The sequence below is a fragment of the Stigmatopora nigra genome, chromosome 6, assembly GCF_051989575.1.
Source record: "Stigmatopora nigra isolate UIUO_SnigA chromosome 6, RoL_Snig_1.1, whole genome shotgun sequence".
Taxonomy (NCBI): Eukaryota; Metazoa; Chordata; class Actinopteri; order Syngnathiformes; family Syngnathidae; genus Stigmatopora; species Stigmatopora nigra.
The window spans coordinates 14,574,911-14,599,379 of record NC_135513.1 but is presented as its reverse complement, the minus strand read 5'-3'; the positions used below and the strand labels follow the sequence as shown (position 1 = coordinate 14,599,379).

General features: G+C 35.4%; 1 protein-coding gene across 1 annotated transcript in view; it reads left to right on the top strand.

Moving 5' to 3' along the window:
• Positions 1–23,815, top strand: part of hhip (hedgehog interacting protein) — a 30,529-nt gene extending 6,714 nt beyond the window's left edge. Inside the window, exons 3-13 of the mRNA XM_077718578.1 lie at positions 2,184–2,328; positions 3,437–3,638; positions 10,665–10,816; positions 11,387–11,560; positions 11,634–11,777; positions 12,045–12,163; positions 13,877–14,000; positions 14,552–14,697; positions 15,443–15,524; positions 21,509–21,657; positions 22,150–23,815. Coding sequence (XP_077574704.1) covers positions 2,184–2,328; positions 3,437–3,638; positions 10,665–10,816; positions 11,387–11,560; positions 11,634–11,777; positions 12,045–12,163; positions 13,877–14,000; positions 14,552–14,697; positions 15,443–15,524; positions 21,509–21,657; positions 22,150–22,346 — 1,634 coding nt within the window. The 3' untranslated portion in view covers positions 22,347–23,815. The remainder of the gene's footprint in view (positions 1–2,183; positions 2,329–3,436; positions 3,639–10,664; positions 10,817–11,386; positions 11,561–11,633; positions 11,778–12,044; positions 12,164–13,876; positions 14,001–14,551; positions 14,698–15,442; positions 15,525–21,508; positions 21,658–22,149) is intronic.
• Positions 23,816–24,469: the final 654 nt, after the last annotated feature.

Below are 24,469 nucleotides of genomic sequence, written 5' to 3'. Positions count from 1 at the left end.
ATTAGATATTAAACTCTCATGAATATAATTTTTATAATTTTGAGAACTGGTTTCAACAGTAAACTCTCTGTCACCATTTGACCAGCGACCAAAAGGGACCAAAAGACCAGCGACCAAACGTCCGGTCAGGCAGCCATACAGGTGTTTTTGTATTTTAGCCAAATGGAGCTTCCGTCATAGCCAATCGGTGGCTAGCGACCGACTGGCAGGCTGGCAGTCAGGCAGGAGCACGCGCGACATTAGCTCATGGCTGGGTCGGTCGTAGCTGACTGCCCAGAAGCTGACGCGCAAGCTAGCACGCACGCACGTACGCACGCTAGCACGAGTCCGAACCCTCCCGCCGCCGTTGCCGCCACCGCAGATCAGCATATGTGGTGACGAATGACACATTTATTTTTCTACAAAGCCAGTGTGTATGCAAAAGTGCTGAAGTGCATCAAGATGTCAAGTACTTGGGCCGGGCCACCCAGGTTGCCTTTTGGAAGCTAACCAGATGGAAGCTTCGGCGCTCTCTAACTCGCTCGCTCGCTGCTTCTTGCCAGCACGCGCTCACCCCACTTTTTTGTTGTTGTTATTTTTTTTCTTAGATAGAAACATTCCAAAACAAGTTATGGAAACACAGATTGACATATTACACAGTGGTACCTCGACTTATGCTATTAATTGTCCGGGGTTTTGAAAATGTCTTTGTTTACATTTTTGTGTGTCAAATTATACACTTTTCCTGTGTTTTAGACATTTTTTTGGTCTTAAATTGTGTACAGGATTTTTTTGAAGAAACTTTATTTGTAAAAAACAATCTAGTTTGACCCATGACCGGACATTTGGTCTCCCGGACATTTGGTCGCCGTTTTTTTGGTCCCTTTTAGTTGCCGGTCAAATGTACTTAGGTTAAAGGTCAAAAACAGATAAATAATTCAAAGCTATTGCAAAAAAGTAGTACACTTTGTGCTCTATATTTACTCTATTGACACTAGTAGAAAAATCTTGGCCAAACAAAGAGAGCATAAAAGTCTAGAAAATCCCAAACAAGCCAGCTCCGTTTATCTCACTGTGCTATTTTTGTGTGGCTTTATTTATGGGAAAAACGTCATTTGTTTGCATCTTATCTTTTGCCGCGCAACTGGTGGGCTTTCGGCTTATCCCCTTAGGGCCCGTCACGGTGAAATTGTACGATTGCCTGATAGATTTCGCACGGGTTTTACGTTGGGGGCAACAACTGATTAGCAATTTTTCCATCTTTATGACATTTCCTCAGTATCAAAATCAGAACTTTTTAACCCAAATTTATGTGACTGGAACTTAAAAAAAACTGCAATTTCTCTTATTTTGGTGTTTTATTTCCAGTCCGGGTTTTCCGCACGGGTTTTACGTTGGGGGCAACAACTGATTTGCTCCAAAATTTTGCTAATAACCTTCTTAAAAGCATCTAAGTTGGATATATTTGCTCAATTTAAGGAAAAACTGACACATAATCAATTTTTACATTTCCTCGGTATCAAAATATGAACTTTTTAACCCAAATTTATATAACTGGAACTTAAAAAATTTGCAATTCCTCTTATTTTGGTCTTTTATTTCCATCTTAAAGTCAATAACTTTCCCCAACTGCATCAATATTTGAATGTGAGTCCATTTTACAAATGGCGGCGGCGGAGCTCTCTCTCTCATCGACCTCCCAGACTGATACATGATCGTTTTGTTTCTAAAGAGAATATTAATATCCTAAACACACGCCGTCCTGTTTACGGTAAGCCCAAGGCCAAACGTTTCAGGGTGATCCCGACCAACCGAGGAGGAGGAGGAGGAGGAGGCCTTCCTCTCCAAATGCCACCATTGCAATCATAGCTAACTGACAGCTGGTGTACATTGTCAATAAATGTTTTTTTCCCCCCTCCCCAACTATTTATATTATTGGATACCAGCAAACATACCTCCCCACGGCTCGTAGTTTCACCCTGAAAAAAGCCAGCCCACATTTTGGTTTGGCCCACAATCCCTTTCGTGGTTTTTGGTTTAACCCGACGTACTCACATTTTTTTTAAATTATTTTTCTGTCCGTGACTCGTCTAGTTTTTCTTCTCCAACGAATGAGCCGCATTGTTTATAAAAATTTGCCTTTCTTGTGTTATATCCGCTGATATTTTTGTGTTTTTTTTTTTTTTTTTCATTTTTTGGCGCAGAGTTGTTCCAAGCCGACGTAGACGAGTTCTGCCAATACTACGGCAGGAGAGACGAGGGCCTCTGCTTTCCAGATTTTCAACGAAAGCAAGTACAGGGCCAAGATTCCAACTACCTGGGAGATGAGAAAATGGAAGATATTAGCAGGTTTGTGGCAGCGTGTTTTATCACATTTTTTGGTCGTTTTTCTGAGGTTGCATTCAGGCAGGAAAACGGTGACGCAGCAAGAAAAGTGGAAACGTTTTTAGTCAACTTTCTTTTGTATATAAATCTTTTTATGACTACTTATTTATATATGACCCTTATGAAGCTTTACATTTCATTGTAGTTGTTTTATCACATTTTGCAGGTTTTTCAAGGGTCGCATTCAGGCACAAAAACTTTTAAAAAATGGAAACTTAACTCAATTTTCTTTTGTATATAAATATTTTATGACTAGTTATTTATATATGCACCTTAGGAAGCTTTATATTTCATTGTAGTTGTATAACAAACATACTTATCAACTTATCCCGTATTTTAAACGTTTTTTGATCATTTTAATTTAAACAACTTTTCTATTGGATTTTTAATTTTTGTTTTAAATTTAAGTACTTTTGGGGGGGGGGGGCAATCTCGTTTTTCCCATTTTGGCTCTAATCTGGATTATCTCAGTCACTGTAGCAGATAAAAATGTCCAATACTGTCATGCTTTTAAAATGATATGCGCCTTTTCAGTATATAAATATAGCGCGTCAGTAAGCAATGTACTCGGACAGTCAAGATGTCAGTGTCTACAGAAATTTGCTACATTCTGATTGGGCACACTATCCACTTTGGATAAAATATTAGGCTTTAATGTACCCTATGTGAGTAGATTTGTGCCGTTTTTTTAAATGTTTTTATTGTTTAATAAGGGAAACTGCAATCATTAATAAGAGGAGCAATTGGCAGAGGTTGACAGATATGAACAAACACATTCAATTCCAAATTAATACATCATAAAAGTGTTTTTGGGGCGTTTTGTTCTGAACTAAACTGTCAATGGCCATCTAAAGTGGGACAGTCATATAGAGATAGTCAAGATTATGTCATTTTTCCTTGAATTTTATCATAAAAAATGTCAGAGCGATGAACTTATTATTTCCAAAATGGCCGAAAGTGTTGAGTGATCCTTTCAGGGGAAAAGGTGCAGGGCCATTTTGATTTGTCTAGCTTGGGAAATGGATGACGGGGCCTTTTTCTCTGACCTTCTCGTGTCTCCGCCATTGCCCAGGAAACACAAACACAACTGCTACTGTGCCCAGGAGGTGTTGAGTGGTCTGCGGCAGCCGGTGGCCGTGGCGCATTGCGGCGACGGCTCCCAGCGCCTCTTTGTCCTGGAGCGGGAGGGATTTGTGCGCATCCTGGGCCCCGACCTGCAGCTGCTCAAGGAACCCTTCCTGGACATCCACAAGCTGGTGCAGAGCGGCCTGAAGGTGAGTCGTCCGGGAAAGGTCTCGCTTGACCTTTGTGCTCGTGTGATGTCATCACTATGCGACGGAGAGGGTCATGATGCTATTTTATGATAAATTAGCGTACGCGTGGTGGATTAATGGAGTATTTGATCGATCATTGTTGGCGAAAGACCCCCAAATGTGTTACGATTTTACATTTCGGCCAACAATTTCAAAAGGGGAATTATAGATGATAAAAAAATAACAATACATATTTTTAAGGATTTTTTTAAACATTTTTTGGGTTGTTTTTTTTTGCCAAAAGGGCATTTTTAAAGATTTAAATATATATAAAGCTGATTTTTTTTGCTTTCTTAAATGTAAAAAGCTATTTCTTAAAAATAATATATATATTTTTACACATTATTTTGAATAAATTTAAATTTTTTATCAGTGAAAGACCCCCACATGTCTTACAATTCTACAGTTAAATTTAAAAAGGAAAATTATAGATGATAAAAAAAAATAAGGAAAAAATGTAGATTTATTGTTCTTTTTTGGGTCAAAATAGCTCCTTTATGATTTAAAATATATAGAGCAGATTTATTTTGCTTTTTTAAGATGTAAAAATGTATTTCTTAAAATATTTTTGTTAATTATTTTGAAAAATAATTTTGAATAAAATTAAAATATTCTGTATTTTAATTGAATATTATCATTTAATAGCAGATTTACCTTTACAATCTAAACAACACATTGACACAATTGCATAAATAAAAAGTCATCCATAGTAAAAATAATCTTTTATAGCCCCCCCTTCACCCCAACCCCCCCCCAAAAAATACAAATGCATATTTTCCTCATCTCTGCCACATTTCGATCTTAAAAGATCCACCTTTTGAGGAGAGCGATCGGAAGTGTCTGGAATTCTTCAGATGGCGTGATTAGATGATGCGCACGCTCCCGGACAGGAAGTTTAACCCCCCCCCCCCCCCCCTCACGCATGCCTTCATTCACAGTTTGTTTACCGGTAGTCAAAGCGAGCAAAGCATTTGAATAGGGGGGGGCGGAGTTAGTGGCCCCTTGCGGGACGCCGGGCACGCTCGCCAATCGCCGATCCCGCGACTCTGTTTACCGGCAGCGTCAACAGGATGGAGATGCTTTTTAGTACAGAACCCAAAGATAGGCTTTTTTCATCAGATTGGGATGTCCTGTGTTTCCTTAGCACACGCTCATCAAGCCCATCCTCCGTGGCCCCTCCAGGCGCCAATTAACTCCATAGTGTAGATTGGATGGATTAAAAGAACTGGATTAAAAGCCCTGAATATTCAGTTTTTTATAGATCTAAAACAATGTTTATTTGAGCTTTTTGTAGATTTTACAAACTGATTTTTAAACTAAAAAAAACAGAAAAAAGGATTAAAAAAATACAATTATTGATTTAAAAGGGGGGAAATCAGAAAATATAATATACATCTATACTCTTCATTTGAATTTGATCCTAAAACAGAAAGTCAGCACTCATCACTTCCTTTCCCGGGCCGCACAAAATGATGCAACGGGCCAGATTTGGCCCCCGGGCCACCACTTTGACACATGTGGTGTTGAGTTTGCGTGTTGCCCTGTTGCGTGAGTGGCTTTTCTCCAGATATTCAGTTTTCCTCCCACATCCAAGAAACACTAATTCCTTGGTATCAAAGTGGCAGCCCGGGGGCCAAATCTGGCCCGCAACATCATTTTGTGCGGCCCAGAAAAGTTAATCATTTCTGTTTTAGGATCAAAATTCAAAATGATGAAGTATATAAGTATAGATGCATATTAAATTTCCTGATTTTTCCACTTTTAAATCAATAATTGTCATTTTTTAACCATTTTTATGTTTTTTGTTCAAAAATCATTTTGTAAAATCTAAAAATACATTTAAAAAATCTAAAATAAATATTGTTTTAGATCTATAAAAAACGGAATATTCCTGTCTTTTAATCCAGTTCTTTAATCCCATTTATTTTTAAAAAATCTAAATATTATATCTAAAATGTCTGACACGTTTGCACTAATCGAACACTCTAAATTAAGGTTGTCGAACTCCATTTGATTACCGGCGCATATTAACCTCATATTTAATGTTTTGACCAAAAAAGTGAACTCCCTTCCAAAATCCATTCCACCCACGGACGTCCCTCAACGTCAACAGCTTCGAAAGAGTTAAAAACCACGCGCAACAATAGCACGGCGCTTCTCCGTGGGTGTTCCCCCTTGTAATGGGATCCGCGTCCGCCGGTTTGGCCGCAAATGCGCGCCATCCTCCAGTCATCCTCCTCTCCGCAACCGCTGGATATTTCCCTCCCTCCCTCGCCTCTAATGCGATTGGACAAGACTCAGCTTGAATATATTTCCGCGCAGCTGCCGGCCGCCGGGGCAGCAAAATGTCACTGCCAATTTTGGGGCTCATTTACCGTCGAAGAATTAGTCCATTTTTTGTGTGTGTCTATAACATCTATAACGGCAAATTAACGAGATGGGCGTCGACCTCAAACGAGTTGTTCACTTACTTTGCGATTGGGCAAATTTGACAACCCGCGTAATGGAAAATAAAATTAAAAATGGCTGGGACACCTGCTTCCAATCATTCGGGTAAATTTACTCAGAGGAGTACAAGACTACAATTCCCCCGATGATGAGATTTTGGGTTAAAATAGCTGACTTCCTGCTAGATTTTGGCCAACGTAAGAGTTTATCTGTACTTAGATTTGCCCTACATTTCATTTTTGGAAGAAAACTAAGTCTTGAATTTTTTTTTTTTTCATGGTTTTTAGTTGTTTTTTTTTAGTTTTTAGATAAGCTCAAGGGAGAGTTTTGAGTGTTTCAGTTTGTACTGATGGGAAAAATTGCTAATACACTATTTTTTGATTAAAAAAAACAAAATCTACATTACAAAAAAGGTTTAAAAACCTATTAAAAACATTAAAAAAAGTTATTTCAAATCAAAATGTCTGAATTTCCGACACATTTTGGCCATTTTTTTAGAACTACTTAACCATGCTACCAAGGTACCATCAGAATTATTTAGTCATTGACTAAAAATATCATTGTTAATTTTTATTGTACAATTTCAACCATTATAGATCTACATACATTTTAATCACTTATTTTTTAACACTCTTTGACAAAAACTCATGATAGTACAACTCTACACCTCAATTTTAAGACGACAGAGTTAGCGCAACATAGCCTAGCACGTCCTACCTGTCACCATGTCAAGATACTTTCCCCCAAAATTGCGATTTTAGTTTACATTATTTTTATTGTACAATTTCAAACATTATAGATCTGCATACATCTTAATCCCTTATTTTTTTGCACTCTTTGACAAAAACTCATGATAGCGTAACTTTACACCTCAATTTTAAGATGACTGAGTTAGCCTAACATAGCATAGCGCATCCTACTCGTCACCATGTCAAAATACTTTCCCCCAAAATTGCGATTTTAGTTTTTGTCGAATGGAGGGAAGCCAGGAATGTGGCAGCAGGTGTTTTTTTTTCGATGAAAAGATAATGTAAAAAATGAGGCAATTCGAGGGTGTTATTAACAAAAAGGTCAATAGTTCAAATGCTCGTTACCTTGTTTTTTCAGGGACTCGTCTTTTGGGATGGCGGTTAAGTCCGTATACGATACGTGGACGTAGCCGTCCTCGGGAATTGGAAGTCTTTTTGGTTTTTGTTTTAATCCCCCGGCCAGGTTTTTATGAGACTATCTCGGCAGCTTTCACAACACGGTTGTGAGACCCCCAGGGCTCCCGCCGGGGGTCTCGCTTCTCGCTTATCGGCGCTCGTAGTACATTCCGCCACAGCGCGTCATCTTTGCCGAGTCCACATGTGGCCGGTGTCACCGTCTGGACGAGAGTTACGCCATCAAAACATCACGAGCTTTAGTTAATAAGCGTTTTGTTTTTGGATTATATTTGCAAATTGGTTCAAAATTTTGAGTTGAATTTTTTTTTTTGGGGAGGATATCTCGTCTTATATTGAACACCAGACTTTATTATTGCTATTCTAGTCATGTCACATTTGATTAACACACTTGAAAACATTCAAAAAACATCACATTTTTAGGCAAATATTGCCCCTTTTACTTTCACCAAAAAATATATATCCATCTCAAAATCATCCACTTTAGATTCAGTACACACATTGGTATTTGAGTATTAACATTTTTATGTACTTACAAAAAAAAATACCGTAAAAAATAATAGTGGAATAAAGTAGTAAATACGCAATAAAAGTACTTTGTACCAAAATTTTCCAATTTTTACCCCAAAATAAAATTTAAAATCTTGTGTCCTTTGACATGTTACATTCTAACCACACATTAGCATTTGAAAAAAATCCCAAATATTAATTTTTTTTAATCAAAAACTCATTTTTTTAACAAAAACTTTCCCTTTAAATCCAATTGCCCCATTCCCAATTGTTACCCAAAAATAAATGTAAAATCCTATATCCTTTTACATCTTACATCATAACCACACATTAGCATTTTCAAAAAAAAATCCCAAATATTTCAAATTTTTTACCAAAAACTCTTTTTTACCAAAAACTTTCCCTTTAAAATCCACTTGCCCCCTCCCCAATACAAACTTCACATTTTCACCTCTTCACATCTCTCATTTTTCCCCATTCAACCCCCCCACAATTACCTCGTACAATAACAGATATTTATGGGATGTCATGACAACCCTCCTTCGACCTGGGCCGCAATGAAAATCGGTTTTCACGGCCCCCCGATTGTCACTTTCCCCCACTTTTGTTCCAGAGAAACGCATTCAAAAGCCCTGAGCGTCCCGCCGATTATTACCGCGAGCGCGACGACGACCAACCGGACCACCGGCGTCGTTTGGGTCCGACATACGAAAAGTTTACATATTACACAAGCAATTTAGATGTTTTCTAAACATGTTGCCAAGATGGTGGGAGTTGGCAGACCCCCCCTTTACCACCCTTTACCGCCCTTTCCCCTCAAGCCGTGAATTTCACATGCCTTTTGTGTCCACCAGGAAGGAGCGCGGGGGTGACGGAGCGGCTGTGGAGGGTGGGCGTCGTCAGTTTGAAGCGCACTCTGCACTTTTGTGCTCTCTATGAACTGCCAGCGAGCTAATAAATTCTTTCAGCCACTCAGCGCCGCATTCACCGATATCCCCCAAAGATTACACACACAAATCAACGCACAATGGGGACCCGCCTGGAAGGATCCCCACGGGGGGGCGTCGCGGGCGGCCACACGGGGTGGGGGTGGGCGGAGTCTCGGCCCGGAGTCAAACGAACGATAATGGCGGCTAATGGTACGGCCGAAGGTGGAAAATGGGCGTCTATATATGTATATATATATATATATGTGTATGTGTATATATATATATATATATATATATATATATATATATATGTATGTATGTATGTATGTATGTATGTATGTATGTATGTATGTATGTATGTATGTATGTATGTATGTATGTATGTATGTATGTATGTATGTATGTATGTATGTATGTATGTATGTATGTATGTATGTATGTATGTATGTATGTATGTATGTATATGTATATGTATATGTATATGTATATGTATATGTATATGTATATGTATATGTATATGTATATGTATATGTATATGTATATGTATATGTATATGTATATGTATATGTATATGTATATGTATATGTATATGTATATGTATATGTATATGTATATGTATATGTATATATATATATATATATATATATATATATATATATATATATATATATATATATATATATATATATATATATATATATATATATATATATATATATATATATATATATATATATATATATATATATATATATATATATATATATATATATATATATATATATATATATATATATATATATATATATATATATATATATATATATATATATATATATATACATATATATATATATATACATATATATATACATATACATATATATATACATATATATATATATATACATATATATATATATATATATATATATATATATATATATATATATATATATATATATATATATATATATATATATATATATATATACATATATATATATACATATATATATATATATATACATATATATATATATATACATATATATATATATATATACATATATACATATATACATATATACATGTATACATATATACATGTATATATATACATGTATATATGTATACATGTATATATGTATACATGTATATATGTATACATGTATATATGTATATATGTATATATGTATATATGTATATATGTATATATATATATATATATATATATATATATATATATATATATATATATATATATATATAATTTCTATCTATCTATATCTCTTTCTATCTATAGATCTATAGATATCTGCATATCTATATCTATATATCTACAAATCTATAGATATCTATACCTCTATATCTATATATCTACGAATCTATAGATATCTATATATCTATATACCTATATATCTATATCTATATATCTATGAATCTATAGATATCTATATATCTACATATCTACGAACCTATAGATATCTATATATCTATATCTATATACCTACGAATCTATAGATATTATCTATATATCTACGAATCTATAGATATCTATATATCTATATCTATGAAGCTAGATATCTATATGTCTATGTATATCTATCTAGATATCTATATATCTATAGATATATATATATATCTATACATGTATATTTCAGCAACACACTTTATTTATGTATTTATTCACATATTTATTAATTTATTACCTAACTATCTATGGATAAAATGTATTTTTCTGTGTCTGTATTCTCACTCTCTTGCTACAGTGACAACCAAATTTCCCGAATACGGGATGAATAAAGTTATCCAATCCAAATATATATATAAAAAAAATGGGGGATTAGTAAGGGGGGGTGCATTTGGGAAGCCACATGTTAGAGGCGGGGCATAATTAACTCTTGAATCTTTTGTGCTTTGCCGTCTGACTGCAGGGCGGAGATGAAAGAGGCCTGCTAAGCCTGGCATTCCATCCCAATTATAAGAAGAATGGCAAGCTCTACGTCTCCTATACCACCAACCAGGAACGCTGGGCTATCGGACCGCACGACCACATTCTCCGCGTGGTCGAGTACACCGTGTCCAGGTAACCAAACGTCCATGACCGCCCTTCAAACGCTAGGACGACAATTCGCTAACCCGCCGGCGTATTTGAGTTGACTATTTCAAGGGCAAAGGTCACTACAGCTCTTCAAAAGTCGACACTTAATCTCTTTAAGTCTTTATAGGGCAAGAAGCTATTTTTGGTCGGTGGAAAAAAAAAATACTGTCATTTTTCCACTCACTGGTGTCAAAGTGGCGGCACGCGGGCCAAATCTGGTCCGCCGCATCATTTTGTGCGGCCCGATAACGTAAATCACAAACTTTCTGTTTTAGATGCAAATTAAAATGAGTATAGATGTATATTATATTTCCTGATTTTTTTCCCATTTAAAATCAATAATTCTCATATTTTAATCCATTTTTTCTGTGTTTTTAGTTCAAAAATCATTTTGTAAAATCTAAAAATATATTTTTAAAAAAGATCTATACAAATTGAATATTCAGGGCTTTTAATCCTTTTATAAAAATAAAAAAAACACAATATAAATTAGTAAAAAAATAACAATATAGCTGACATTTTGTCTTTTTTTGCCTATTTATTCCCCCACCTCAGAAAGAACCCCAACCAAGTGGACACCCGCACCCTCCGCGTACTAATCGAAGTAGCCGAGCTCCACCGTAAACATCTAGGCGGACAGCTCCTTTTCAGCCCCGAGGGTCTTCTACACGTTGTCCTGGGGGACGGCATGATCACCTTGGACGACATGGAGGAGATGGACGGACTCAGGTAAGGACAGTGTCCCCAGGAGACCACCACCTCGACCCTGACCAGTCCCCCCCCCCCCCTCATGTGCACACAGCGACTTTACCGGTTCTGTCCTGCGGGTGGACGTGGACACGGATGAGTGCGCGTCCCCGTACGCCATACCGAGGGACAACCCGTACTTTAACAGCACCAATCAGCCTCCGGAAATCTTTGCGCAAGGCCTGCATGATCCGGGAAGGTGGGTCAAGTTCGGTAATGTCAAATGTATACCAAAAAATATAAAGCCACTCCTTTTATTTTGAAATTGGCACAACATAGTTGCTTTTTCATTGACTATCTTCATGGCCTCCTATTGGCTAAGACCTTTATGATGCTTTTCTTGTGTTTCTGAGTGTATTAAATGATTTTTTGTTTTGAATTTTTATTTTATCATGTTATTCTTGGTGCAAAGTGAAAATTTGTGAGTATTTAGTAGTCGTTTTTTGTTTTTTTTTTGTCGGCGTAGGTGCAGTGTGGATCGCCTCCAGACGGAAAATGGGAGCCTTCTCTTGATTTGTACGGACGCCAGTGGTAAAAACTCCACTACAGGGAGGATTTTGGAGATCTACAAAGGGAAGGATTACGGTAAATTCTAATTTCCTACTCCACGTGTGTCCAAGTGGCGGCCTGGGGGCCAAATCTGGCCCGTCGTGTCATTTTTTTGTTTACTTAATGACAATTTTATGTTTAACTATTAACATAATTTTTTAAAAAAGAAGTCGTTTGTATATAAAATATTCTACTGGTGTCAAAGTGACGGCCGGGGGGCCAAATTTGGTCCGCCGCATCATTTTGTGCGGCCCGGGAAAGTCAATCATGAGTGTTGACTTTGTGTTTTAGGATTAAATTAAAATGAAGAGTATAAATGTATATTAAGTTTCATGATTTTCCTCCTATTAAATCAATTATTGTCATTTTTTAATCTTTTTTTTCCGTTTTTAGTTCAAAAAACATTTTTTTAAATCTAAAAATATATATAAAAAGCTCAAATAAACATTGTTTTAGCTCTTGCAAAAACTGAAAAATATTCAGGGCTTTTAATCCAGTTCTTTTAATCCATTTATAAAAATAAAAATTATCTAAAATGAGTCTGACACCCTTGTTTTGCTAAAAAAAAAAATCGACAACCCAGATTAGAAAATATATATGACAATTTTTACCATTTGCCCAAAATTAGATAAAACTTCATATTTTTTATACTCCCCTTTATAAAAAGAATTCATCTTTTTTTCCATTGAGTCATACGCCCTCTCCTGGTTCCTATTACGTCACCATTATACTCTTCTCACCGCTCAACTGCAACATTACACAAATTAAGTTCATTTTCCTAATCATATCTGTCCAGATTCTATCTCATTTTGCCGTTAAATAATTTCTCCCAAAAGACATTTTGTAACAACACGGACGGCACTTTGGCAAGCGCTGGAAAAACAATCCAGGATAAACGCTGAGGTAGAGAAAGGTTAAATGTCAAAATGACATGGCCAGTGCCAGAGAAATACAAGACAATTCCCCCCCCCCCAGACCCCCCAACCCCCCCCCCCAAACCCCTCCACAGTTACGCCAAGAGTGTGCAAAATTGCATCCGCACTTTAGATTTAGAGCTGTCGACACCAATAACCACGGGATTGACGGCTTCCCGTCCCCCATCTTGGTTCCTTCCGCTAACCATCAGAAGGGAAAAAAATGTTTTTGGACTATTTTCGGGACCATTTTTTTATCCTCGCGTAATTAAAGTGTTTGTCTTAATAAGCGTGGAATCGACTAAATGGGAAAAGGGTCGTATTTGCGCCACGATTCAACGTTTTTTAGTCGTGTCAAATCAGAGGCAAAGTCGTCTGCCAAATTGTTGCGCAAAAAAGTTTGGAATTTTTATATTTATTGACTGCTGTTTGGGTATTAGTTATTTTTTTTTATTTAGCTCATTTATTGGCATCATATGTACAATATATCCGAACTTGTAGTCTCTGTAAGTGAATATAATTTACATAAAGTAGCTTTAAAAAAGATGTTCCAACTCCGATCAAAAGGAAAAATTTTAAAACATATTTTCGGAACTGCTTTTTTTTTCTTAATTTTTTTTTTATTAATTAATTTTAAAAAGTCTTCATTATAATGAATTACTGTGATGAATAGAGCTTTATTGTGGGAAAAATGAATGTTATTTTTAAAAAAAAACAATTATTTTTGACTGATTTTTGTAGTATTTTGTTCAATATATTTGGTATTTTTCCCATCTATCCCTGATTTAGCTTGGCAATACACAACTAAACATTTTACTTTCTTCCTCCTGCTCAGAAAACGAACCTTCGGTCTACGACCTGCAGTCCATCGGAGGAGCGCCACCTGTAGGCGGTTTCATCTACAGAGGTTGCCAGTCCAGACGCTTGTACGGGAGTTACGTTTTTGGCGATAAACTGGGGTAAGTACCGGTTAGCATTGAGGCTAACAGGTGATTCAAATATTTTTAAAATTTATCATATTTAATAATAAATATTATTGCATTTGAACGGGTGATTTAAAAAAGAAACAATTGTGTATATGTTGCCACTAAATTTGAGTTTAAACTGGCCATTTTTGACAAGAATTTTGCTTATTATTTCATCAGATGTTATATTCTCGACTAAAAATGTGTCATCGCCATAGACCCTCGTCTTTTCAGCCCGTTTGTCCGTGGCGTGGGGCGACGGCAGGGTAAATACGGAGTTCCGACCGCGTTAAAGGAGGGGGGGGGGTTAAAACGCGGGTGTTGCGTTACCCTGGCCCGGCCATTTCAGTGAAAATGGATCCGGGACATCCTGCCCACGCACTCGTCATACTTTTCTTCACTTTGTAATATGTCCTCATTTGCTGATGTCAAACTTAGTAACCATAAAACAATGAGTTAACTCGACCACAAAAATATGTCGATTTGAGGTCATGTGTTAAAATGAAATACATCATGGTATGTTTTTTTTTGTTTTTGGGTGTTAGGAATTTGCGGATTCTCCAAAAGTCGTCGATAACGCCGTCTGCGGCGACGGAGCAGTGGCAGGAGAAAGCGTTGTGTTTGGGATCCACCGCGTCCTGTGGTTCTACGCTGGTTGGACACATACTGGGATTTGGAGAAGATGAACTGGGTAAGAATATGCTATTGGTCGGTGGTCGATTAGAGGCACGCGTTCTTTTGTAACCGGTCGTTTGGTCGCCGATCTTTTGGCCGCCAGCCATATGGTGACTGAGAGTTTACAGTTGAAACCAGCTTTCAAAATTATATTCATGAGAGAGAGTTTAATATCTGAGTACTGTTTAATTCAAAGTACGGTTTAATATCTAAGAGAGAAGTTTAATATCTATGTACTGTTTAATATATAAGTACTGTTTTATATCTAAGTACTGTTTAATATCTAAGTACTCTTTCATATCTAAGTACTGTTTGATATCTAAGTACTGTTTAATATCTAAGTACTGTTTAATATCTAAGTACTGTTTCATATCTAAGTACTGTTTAATATCCAAGTACTGTTTAATATCTAAGTACTGTTTAATATCTAAGTACTGTTTCATATCTAAGTACTGTTTAATATCTAAGTACTGTTTCATATCTAAGTACTTTTTAATATCTAAGTACTGTTACATATCTAAGTACTGTTTGATATCTAAGTACTGTTTGATATTTAAGTACTGTTTAATATCTAAGTAGTGTTTAACATCTAAGTAATGTTTAACATCTAAGTAATGTTTAATCTCTAAGTACTGTTTCATACCCAAGTACTGTTTAATATCTAAATACTGTTGAAACCAGCTCTCAAAATTATATTCATGAGAGTTTAATATCTACTGTTTTCAACCGTTTTCATGTGAACGTTTGTCTTTTGCTTTCAGGTGAAGGCTACATACTGGCGAGCTGTAAAAGTATGGCGCAGTCGCACAGTGGGAAACTCTACAAGTTGGTGGACCCCAAAAGGTAGGCCTTTTTTTAAAAAATTAAATATGGCTCGTCAAAGCAAATTATGCGACTTTTTTAAGGAAAATAGCAAAAGTGTCCAATTCTAATTTTCTATTTTTTTAAATACTGTTTGAATTTACGGACTATAAATCTATAAATCACCGTTTTTTGGGAGTTTGGCTCTGCCTGAAACTAATACTAAAATGCAACAAGTGATTTTATTCATAACTTTTATGATGACAGATTTTTATCTAGCCTGTTGTAGTCCGTTTTGCTCTTGTTACTTTAGCATATACATATTTTTCTCTCTCTTCTTTGTTTATTATTTGACTAGTGCGACTTATACTCAGGTGCGACTTATACTCAGGTGCGATTTATACTCGGAAAATCTACTTATACTCGGAAAATCTACTTATACCCGGAAAATCTACTTATACTTGGAAAATCTACTTATACTCGGAAAATCTACTTATGCTCAGGTGAGACTTATAGTCCAAAAATACGGCACTCTGACATATTTCTATCATTTATTTGGTGAGTCAAAACTTGGTATATTAGTGTTTTGTTGCTGATAATGCATAATTAAGCCCCTAAAGTACTGTACTTATCCGTAAATAATCGGAAATTCAGAATGTGACTGGAAATACGTACCGTATTTTTGATTGACATAGTGCAACGTCAATGGCATAGAAAGTGGAAAGTCATTTTTATAAGGTTAGCAAAGCACGAGTTGAAGTGGAACAGGTGTTTTTTTTTTGTTTCCCCCACTCTCAGCAAAAATAAAACCCCTCGGTCGGTCCGTTCGGGTGGTCCTAAAATAGCCGGCGCGCACGCTAATGTGGCTCCCCCGTTAGCGATTCCCGATACTAAGAGGGCTTATCTCCGGTTGCCATTCGCGGCGGGTGATGGTGCGATGAGTTACGAGAGGCCGCTGATTGACGGCGTTTTATTGGGTACGCTTCCACCATGGCTCCTCCGCGTCTAATTCTGCCGCCGTTGAGATATTTAAGGCGGCGACGACGCATTGAGGAGCGCGATAGGTGACACCGTAAGTTTCCATCGGGACGGTCCCATTGCAAAATGCCCGAATTAAGAGGGGGAGCAACAGGGTGCCATCTTGAATACGGATTTGGAGGGTTTTTATCTGCCAGTCACATTAGATTTTTTGAAAAAAAATGGATACTTCTATCACATTTTCCCATTGGGAAAAATTTATCTTCTATATATAGTGTACTTTAAGCCGATTTGGGATTATAAAGTCAAATCGTCGGGTATAGAAATTAGTAGTTAATTAGTTATGGAATTAAAGTTTGGATAAAGCATGCTAGATTGTCACAGCGACTAATCAACTCAGCGTCTCTCACTCGAGGATTGTGGGAGGGATTTAGGCCGTCTTGACGCACAGAACCGCCATGTTTGAATTTTGGAAGTTTTAGGCAGCAGGGAAAAAAATCTTGTCGATGCCGTAAAGCGGGGAAAAATGCCGTAAAATAGGGTGAAAAATCCAACGTCTTATACCATTGCCTTTATCTACCTATATAAAAAAAACATTTGTTTTAATATTTACGGATGTAATATTTATATATTTACAGATTTATTTATTTATATATTTTCAGATTTATTTATTTACATATATACAAATGTATTTATATATTTACAGATTTATTTATTTATATATTTACAGATTTATTTATTTATATATTTACAGATTTATTTATTTAGATATTCACAGATTTATTTATTTATAAGTCACATATTTTTTATTTATATATTTACAGATTTATTTATATATTCACAGATTTATTCATATATTTACAAATTTATTTATTCATATATTTACAGATTTATTTATTTATATATTTACATTTTTTATATATTTACAGATTTTTTTATACATATATTTATATATATTTATTTTTATACATTTATTTATACGTATTTGTTTTTATACATTTATTTATTTAAATTATTTATTTATTTATTTATGAGCTATTTATTTATGTCTAGGGTGTCTTTTGCTGTGTCTGTATTCTCAACCTCTTGCTACTGTAACAATGAAACATCCCAAATACGGGATGAATAAAGTTATCTCATCTAATCTAAATACCTCGCCAAGTACTACCGACAAAACATCCCAAAATGTCTCGGCCCAATGCCAGCGTTTAAAAAAGTAAAATCCATTACTTTTTTTTAATATACCGCCCTAAGGTTTAACTTTGCGACACACGCACGTGATTTTTATATTTTTTTGTGGTCGTTTAAGTGAAAACAGCCGCATGAATGAAATATCTCCTGTTAAATGAAGAGAGACAAGAGAAGGGAGTTGGAAAAAAAATGGCAGTGGCAAAATGAGAGCGACGTAGCCCATCGGTGGCGGGCGGGTGACGACAGTGCCACCCAAGCGCCGTTTGGAATGAATGACGGACGCCGCAGATGTTTTGGGTGGCGGGACTCGCGTCGTCGTATTTGATGTCTGCCGCGTTTTGGAGACATCTTTCCGACCTCAACGGCGTGTCGCGGCGGCGCTTTGACATATGACTTTCATTTGTTACAATTAGGGTTCCAATAGAGACAGAGTCATCATTTTCTATTCATTTCGGGCCAAGTAATGTTTAATTAGTTTTTTTTTCTTCAAGGAGCACTTTTTTTAACATTTTTACTTCTGATATTGATTGTTTTGTTTTGGCGATCATCTTTGTCACCATGATTCCTATATGAGTTTTTTTCTGCAATAATTTTGTTGTAAAACTTGCCTTGTGGCTGTTTATTTTTAGTCATATTTTGAATTTTTTTTCACGTTTTCTGTCTTCATCACGGCTGTTTGTCTGCATTCAAATTTTTTGTAGGTATTTCCAAATTTTGAACTACATTTTCTTCAAAAATTGTGCTCATTTTTAATTTAATTTTCATTCATTTTGATTCATTTAATTTAGGAAAATTAAGATTAAAATTCTGCTAATTTTTAATTTAATTTTACTTCATTTAAATTCATTTAATTTTAGAAAATTAAAATTATATGAACTAAAATGAATGATAATTAAATTAAAAATGAGCTGAATTTTTCATTTAATTTGTATTCATTTTAAATCATTTAATTTTAGAATATTTAAATTAAATGAATAAAAATAAATGAAAATTTCATTAATAATGAACAAAAATTGACATTTAATTGTAATTCATTTAATTTTAGAAAATTTGCATTAAATGAAGTAAAATGAATGGAAATTGAATTAAAAATAAGTAAAAATGTAGTTAATGTTCATGTAAAAAAATCCCCCAACTTTCTGTTAAGATTCAAACTTTTTGGCCTTTTTTAACCTCATCTGAGCTCATATTACGTCAAATATTAGAAAATACTCACTTTAGACAATCCAATTTTTTCCTTTCAATCACATTGAGGGGTGCTGGAGCTTTTCCCAGCCAACGATCAATACCAAGACAGGAAACACCCTAAATTGGTATCCAGCCAATCACAGCGCAATTTATTCCGTTCCTGAAATTCCATCTTTTAAGGATCACGTCATCAACGTTGCCGTAAGAGTACGACGCCCACTCGTGAAAAAGCCTGATTTATTTTGGATGACATTACAATCTCACTCTTGTACTACGCTGATGTCATTTTTCGGGGGGTCTTCTTCGTCTTCTTTCTACCGTGGTTTGGCAAGACAAAGGGGGCGGGGCTCTTAGGTAGGGCGCTGAAGGCCCTAAAGGGAAACATTAGCTATAAAATCCCTCGGCGGTGTTTGTGTAAACATGCCTTGCTCGGCAAGATGACCTCATCTGGAGGTATTTGTTTGTCAGTGGAAGTGCGCCTCAGATAATAAACAGGCCATAACTGATTGGAAAAGGAAGGAAACAGCGACTTCTGTGGCGGTTGATGGAATTGCACTGTCGCTTAAGTCAAAGCAATTCGCGTTTTGGAGTTATGTTGCTAAAATATATATATTTTTTTAATTATAGTACTTCATGGTATTGTTTGGTAAAGGAAAGGAAGGAAACAGCGACTTCTGTGGCGGTTAATGGAATTGCGACGTCGTTAAAGTCAAAGCAATTCGCGTTTTGGAGTTATGTTGCTAAAATATATATATGTATTTTTTGTTATAGTACTTTATGGTCTTGTTTGGTAAAAAAAGATGGCGTCTTTGATGGGCTTGTTTAAATGTTAGTGTAAAAAAGTCATTTTTTTTCTTTTTTATGTGCGTCAAATCTGTTAAAAGTTTTCTTGTGTGTTAATAGCTTAGATTTATTCTCTAAAAAATATTTTTTTAAAGTTTTAGTCAGTTGGTTGTTTGTCAAATTTGGTCTTCTGGGCTTTTTTATGTTTAAGAGGAGTTTGGTGTAAGATTTTGTTAATTTTTATAACATGAAAACTTTGTTTTGTGATGTTATAACTAAGTTTTTATTTAAGTATTTTATTTAATAGTTGTTTGTCAGTCAAATTATTTATTCTCATGAGGACTTTGGTGTAAAATCTTGTTAACTCTTCTAATATTACGACTTTCTAGCATGCTAACTTAGCTTTGCGATGTTAAACTATATTTTTATTTAGTTATTTTATTTATTTAATAGTTGGTTAGTCAGTCAAATTTGGTCATCTGGTCTTTTTATGCTTTTTTATGCAATTTAGTGTAAAAATCTTAACATTTTTGATATTAAGACTTTCTAACATGCTAACTTAGCTTTGCAATGTTAAAACTATTTATCTTTAATACAGTTTTTGCTCTTAAAAGTACAGTAGTACCTTTCCAAAATATTATTTTTACCTCAACTTGTTTTAAAAAGTACCAAAACATTTTTTGTAGTATTTGCAAACCGTTTTTTGCTTCAAATCAGGTCAAATTTGGGCGTCCATGACGGTCGAAACGCCGAATTTTGGCGAATCCCAGCTGGCCTCTTTGAGTCCGTCCGTCTTTTGTGTCTTTGCGAGTATATTTACTACGTATTGTCGTCTTTGTGGAGATGGCGGAAGATTTAAGGGTGGTCTTTTTGTTGTTGTTTTTTTGGGGCGACACTCCGTAGATCTCAACCCGAGGTCGCACATGTAGCCGGCCGCCCGCCACCCACGCCGTTTACGTGCGTACACGGTAAACACACATATACACGCTGGCTCCGATAAATACATACGCCGCATATAAACAAGAAGCCGGAGACGTTTGCCGATACGTGACATCGGCTGTCAAACAGGGAAATTCCTTCCGTATACTTGACATCAGGGGTGTCCAAACTTGTTTTTTCCTCCAAGAGTCGCTTCTAAAAATATTTTTAAAAAGGCCAACTTGAAATCCTTCCATAAAAATGCCTTTTTAAACTGTATTTTAACTCACTGGCTGCCATTTATTGTATTTTCTTGCATATTAATTGCATTAAAATCGTTGAATTTGACAATTTCTCGCATATAAGCCGCCCCAATTCACAATTTCTCTCATATAAGCCGCTCCGATTCTCAATTTCTCTCGTATAAGTCGCCCCAAATTCACAATTTCTCTTGTATAAGCCGCCCGATTCACAATTTCTCTCATTTAAGATGCCCGATTCACGATTTCTCTCATATAAGCCGCCCGATTCACAATTTCTCTCATATAAGTCGCCCCAATTCACAATTTCTCTCATATAAGTTGCTCCGATTCACAATTTCTCTCATTTAAGGCGTCCCAATTCCCAATTTTCTCGTTTAAGCCACCCCTGATTCACAATTTTCACCTCTATATTTTTTAAGTACTACAAATGTGTTACTTTGAAGGGAAAATCTTAAGAAAAATCATTGAACATGATATTTCTGAAATACAAAATGAATTACTGCAGGATTTCACATCTGAAAAAGTTGCCTGTACATAGACAAATTCAAAAAGTCAGTCATGTGACCAGTACAACCAGGAAGTGTATCCGTAGCAGTCTAGTTTGTTATCTTAAGATAAGATAGTGGCACCCCTTAGCTAGCAATAGCAGCCACAAGTGAGTTTTTTTCCACATTTTATGCAAAATACAATTATTTTTGTTTGCAGGCCCCCGGCGCCCAAGGAGTGCCAACGTCAGGCGGAGCCCCCCGAACTGCTGATGACGGCTTGTTCCCGCCACTGCAAAAACGGCCACTGCACACCTGGCGGAAAGTGCTGCTGTAGCCCCGGTTGGGAGGGGCCGCTCTGCCGTATTGGTGAGATTCCGACACACTTTTTAAATCATTTCTGTTGTCCTTCATTTAAAAAAAATTAGCTTGGGACATTTTCAGAGGGCGCTTAATAACTTTTTTAACCATTTTTATTGATTATTCTATTAAAATACTCACAAACTCAAAATTAAAGAAAAATGGTCGTCCATTAAAGCAAAAAATTGCTTAAAAAAAATACCCACTGCGCCAATTTATGGGAGCCTCACCTTAGGTTTTTTACTTTTTTGTGGAATATGAAATTTCATTTTTTCAATAGTTAAAAAATTTTAAAAAATCAAAATCAAATCAATTATTGTTTTCTGCTTGAGACAACTGACGTTGACAGGAAGCCATCTTGCTCCTTTCAAAATAAAAGAACATGCAAAACCTATTATAAAACATGACTTGTGACGATGGTGAGTAAAAATGGCCAATGGCATTTTCATACTTATTTATTTTTTGGTCATATTTTTGAAAGCATTTTTTTGCATCCCACAGCCAAGTGCGAACCGGGGTGCCGTAACGGCGGCGTTTGCTTGGAACCCAACAAGTGCCTGTGCAAGAGCGGCTACTCGGGCGACCAATGCGAACGTAGCCAGCGAGGGATGCCCAACGACCAGGAAAAGGAAGGCCTGCTGGACCACATCATCGATATGACCTCGTACCTCCTGGACTTGACCGGCTACATCGTCTAAAAAAAGAAAAACCCCGGCCGGCTGGCCCCTCCCACTTACGCCAATCTACCTAGACTCTCCCACGAGGTATCTTTTCATTTTTCAATTTTTTTAACAGCTGCCTTTGACCGGATGTTTTTGGTTCGGCGCCGAAAGGTAAGACTCGCACACGGAGAAAAAAAAAACATGGCCGTCAAGACATTTTTTTTTTTTGGAGAAAACAAAACAAAAACACAATAACAACAAAAAAATTACGGTTTTCGCGAGACTGTTGGACATTTTCAACGCGGGATGAAGACAAAAAAAAACAAGCCCCTCCCTCAAAAACTGCGTTTTTGTGAAATATTTTCAAAAATATCTTTCTACACTTGCGCTACATGCTAATGCTAGCTAGCCCTTTTTACACGGAGACACAGAAAAAAGCAGACTAGCTAAATCGATACATTTATTGGCTCAAAACAATGTTTTTTTTTTCATATTCATATTCATACTTCATTATTTGAACTGCTTATAAACACATTTTCTCATTTTTTTAGTATAGAATTCACATACTATTAAGAAAAAATACTGCTTTTGCATTCAGAATTGTACAAATTACATTTCATTGTCGTTAATCTCAGATTATTATTTCACCATGCAAAGTCAAATTATGAATTATTATTATTTTATGAACCAGGCAGTACATAAGTGTGTTATTTTAGACCTTTTAAATTCTCCATTTTACAGAATGGGATTAATTTTGATTAATCTCATGCAATTATTCTTGTGAGATTAAAATTTGGACGCCATGAAATTAAGATTAAAATTAAAAATGATATATTTTTTTGGGGGAAATGGAAAACCAAACCATAAAGGGAAGAAGAAGAATATAAATATTCTCTTTTATAGGGTTTACTACACACTACTACTTAGAAAAAAAACTAAAAAAACCAGAAAATATATAATTTTTTTTTATTATCATAGTTTTTTTATTTTTCTAATTTTATTAATATATGGGAGAGAAAAACAAAAACAATTTGACAGTCCGCTTTTGTCCGTACGCTGCTCGACTTTTCAAAACTTCAGTTTGCTTTAGCAATGTTAGCATTAGCATGCTAACAAGCTAGCAGTTTTCTTTTTTGTTTCCCGTCGCTAAAAGTCCGATTTTTTTTTTTTGAGGCTGTAAAATGGAGAGGAAAGGAAAAAAACGTTTATTTTGTTGCTTTTTTAAATTTTATTTTATTTTGTTTTGGTTATGTTTTGTTTGTTTTTTGTTTGTTAGCACTTAATGTGAATGTTGTTGCATTGTAGCCGCGGCAGGCGACATGGTGTGAATAGAATAACCATTTTCATTATTTAAGTAGTTACACAAAATGCCATCATTATTATTTAAGTATGTCGTTGGTCCTTGTACTGTATGTGTGCCTTTTTATTTTTTATTCGTGTATTGTAAATACAACTTAGGGATGGTAACTTTCTCTTCGGAAAAATATCCATATGTCTATTAAAATGTATAGCATGTACAAAAAAAAAAAACGAAGCTGTTCGATGTCTACTTCCAAAAATTGGATACGTTTTAAAGGGGTTGAAAAATGGCTAAAAATATCTTTAGTTCGTGTACAAAATGGAACTTTTTACTGACAAATTAATTGCTGTAATATATATTTTAAAATAATGTAGGTATAAAGCTTAATAGGAAATAAATTAATTACATGATAAATGTTTGTATTTAATGCGCTGCGATAATTCGTATCGAATCAAAATCGTATTTTTAGAGGAAAAAAATGTTGATTTTTCGGCAAATTACAGAAATAGCTTAATTTTTTTAATTATACTGTATCAACAAAAAATGTATGTAAAAAAGTTGTTTATTTTTCAGCAAATTACTGAAGTAGCTTGCATTTAAAAAATACTTTATCAGCAAAAAATATATTAAAAAGTTGTTTATTTTTCTGCAAATTACTGAAGTAGCTTACATTTAAAAAAATACTTTATCAGCTAAAAATTTATATAAAAAAGTTGTTTATTTTTCTGCAAATTACAAAAATAGCTTGCATTAAAATTATATATAAATATATATATACTTTATCAGCAACAAAAAAAAATATATATATAAAAAATTCCACTGGGCTAACTAATCAAATTCTTAACCTCCATTAGTAATA